The 2,566-nt window shown below is 42.8% G+C and overlaps 1 protein-coding gene across 1 annotated transcript in view; it reads right to left on the bottom strand.

Annotated features, from left to right (window-relative positions):
• Positions 1-2,144, bottom strand: part of LOC106724597 (ADP-ribosylation factor 2-like) — a 6,035-nt gene extending 3,891 nt beyond the window's left edge. The window contains exon 1 of the mRNA XM_014532593.1: positions 2,057-2,144. Within this exon, the coding sequence (XP_014388079.1) occupies positions 2,057-2,144 (88 nt within the window). The remainder of the gene's footprint in view (positions 1-2,056) is intronic.
• Between the last annotated feature and the right edge of the window lie 422 nt (positions 2,145-2,566).

The following is a 2,566-nucleotide window of genomic DNA, read 5'->3' as shown; positions in this document are numbered from 1 at the left end:
CTCACAACTGTAAACCTACTTTTGCCCCACCCTGTATCCTTCCATCTGATTGCTTTTAGTGAAACCACACATGTGAGCAGGGAGAGAACAATGGAAGCTGTGTGTTGGTACCACCGGGATCTCTCCCTTTGGTTCATTTGTGTCCTTGTAATAAAACTGTAATGGTAAATATAGCCCTTTCCTGTGTCCTGGAAGTCATTCCGATGAACCTGAGGGGGTAGTGGGAACCCCAAACTTGCAGCTGGTGCCTGAAGTAAAGTTGCCTTGTGCACGTGACCCATGAAGTTTGGCACAACTCCAGATAGCTGGTGTCAGAAGTCTTTGCGGCATCCCAGAAAAATCCCAGGAAGCCAGAGACAGGTTGAAGAAAGGTGCTGCCACACTGTATCTGAGCAAATATCGTTGAAACCTGCACAGACCTGGTGACTGCCACATTGGCTGGGGAAAGAGGTGGTACAAGGATCTCCCAAAGGAGGTGCCCAGGAGGACTCCAACACACCATCCAAATACAGGATGGGGGAGACTTTCTTAGCAGCAGTCCATGTGGCAATAACGGTAATGACCACGTGGGGTTCAGGTGACAGTAAGCCCTCTCTCAGACAAGGATGTGGTTGCCAAAAGAACAAATTTGATCCTCAGCTGTATCAACAGCAGTGAAGGTAGCTTAGTTTTTAGGACATGGGTGATAAAAAGCCCACTCTATTGTATGTCGGTCAGAATATCCTGGGAATGTTATGTGGTCAGTGCTGGACCCCACATCCTAAAGCACAGGCAAACTGGAGGGATTGAGAATGACTAGGATGGAAAAGGAATCAGATACCATGTCATCTGAAAAATAACTGCTATAACTGGGGATATTTTACCTGGAGAAAAGACTCATTTCGGGGACTGCTGATCGCTGTCTTCAGATATTTAAAGGGCTATGGCATAAAGAGAGATTTAACTTGTTTTATATAGTAGATGGAAGGTCAGTGGGTAAAATCTACAGTAAGTCAACATGATAACGAGTCAACAGAACTGAAGCAATGAGCTACTGAGGAGGCCCTCCTGTGACTGGAGGTGTTCATGCCCAGCTTAAGCCACAACTTGTGGGGACACTGCAGAAGGGACCCTGCTGGGAAGGAGCGGGTAGTGAGATGAGATGTCCTCTAGGTTCCTTCTATGAGGTTTCATGACTATATCTAGGAGGGAAAGCCAGTGCCGGCGCTCTGACCCATCCCTCCATGCTTCCCAGTCCTGCCACCCCCTCCAACAGCTGCCGGGCCAGCCGCTCTGGACCAGCCCACTCCGGGAGACAGCTTGACAGCTGCTGAAGGTTTGGGGCTTGCACGTGTCCTTGTCTATTATAGCACATCAGATTTTAAAAGTGTAAAACATTCAAAACTCCCCCCCCCCCAAATATGAATGCTGCCAGCAGTTCTGGACCGTGATCATCACTAAGCAAACCAGGTTATCCAGAAATTTGAAGAGATCCTTAGAATCATTAGTTTCTAATGCAAAACAGACAGGGGGAAGCCGGCATAGTACTAGTATCTCTTTGCCATTCCTAATAAAAATAAAGGTTTATAAATATTAGGTACCTTTTCATATTCTATTTTTATAGGGATCCTTATGTGAGAAACAAAGAACCTCGCATCAGACTGACTATACTTTTGCACTAAAAGAACCTAGAAAAGGTAAATTGACACATGAGTAGCATGCTGTAATTTGTTTTGTAAATGGGGGAGGAATATGTAATTATAGCATAATTATACTGCATAAAATACCGTTGGGCAGATATACAAAAAATAAAAATTGTTGCCTAAAGGAGGGAACTGGATGGTTAAGGGACAGTGATGAGCTGATGACTTTTTATTATAGACTTTTATTTCTTTTTGAATTTTGAACCATATAAGTACATTGCCATTTAACAAGTTAAAATTACCTGCAATCAAAGAAAAATCTTTTCATGTGAGAACTAATAGTCCATTTTATGCATTATGTATGATATAGCCCCATCTTTAAGAAACCAATGATAAGGAAATATAGTAACAATCTGGGATATTCATGCCTATACGTGTACTTGTAGAATAGTAGTATAGGACAGCAGGGAGGGACTGTGACCACACAAGAGGCTGGGATTTGGGATTTGGGGATTCAGCCATCTCTGTTCATCTTTTTCTCTCCAGAGGCATGATTTTTAGATATTCTCACTAGGTTTAAAAATGTTTAGTGAATTCAGATTCTTCAAAAACTGGTACCTCATCCAAGGGCACCTATAACTCTCAACCAAATAATGAAATTCATCAGGATAACCATTTTCTAACCATTACTTGATTAAAAGGAGTTTCCTATATTGGGCATTAAAGCCCGAGTGCTTTTTCTAGGAATGCAGGGACCATTTCTCTAAAAGAAATCTCCCCAGGAAGCATAAGTGAGCCATCAGAAGAGAAGGGACGACTGACAGTCCAAATAAAGCAGAGCACCACCAGGGGCTTCAAGCATGTGTCTTTTTAAGAAATATATATTGTTATTGATTTCAGAGACGAAGGGAGAGGGAGAGAGAGATAGAAACATCAATGATGAG

Source organism: Myotis brandtii, unplaced genomic scaffold, assembly GCF_000412655.1.
Source record: "Myotis brandtii unplaced genomic scaffold, ASM41265v1 scaffold120, whole genome shotgun sequence".
NCBI classification, from domain to species: Eukaryota; Metazoa; Chordata; class Mammalia; order Chiroptera; family Vespertilionidae; genus Myotis; species Myotis brandtii.
Note: the sequence above shows the minus strand (reverse complement) of the source record. Positions and strands in the feature narration are given on the sequence as shown.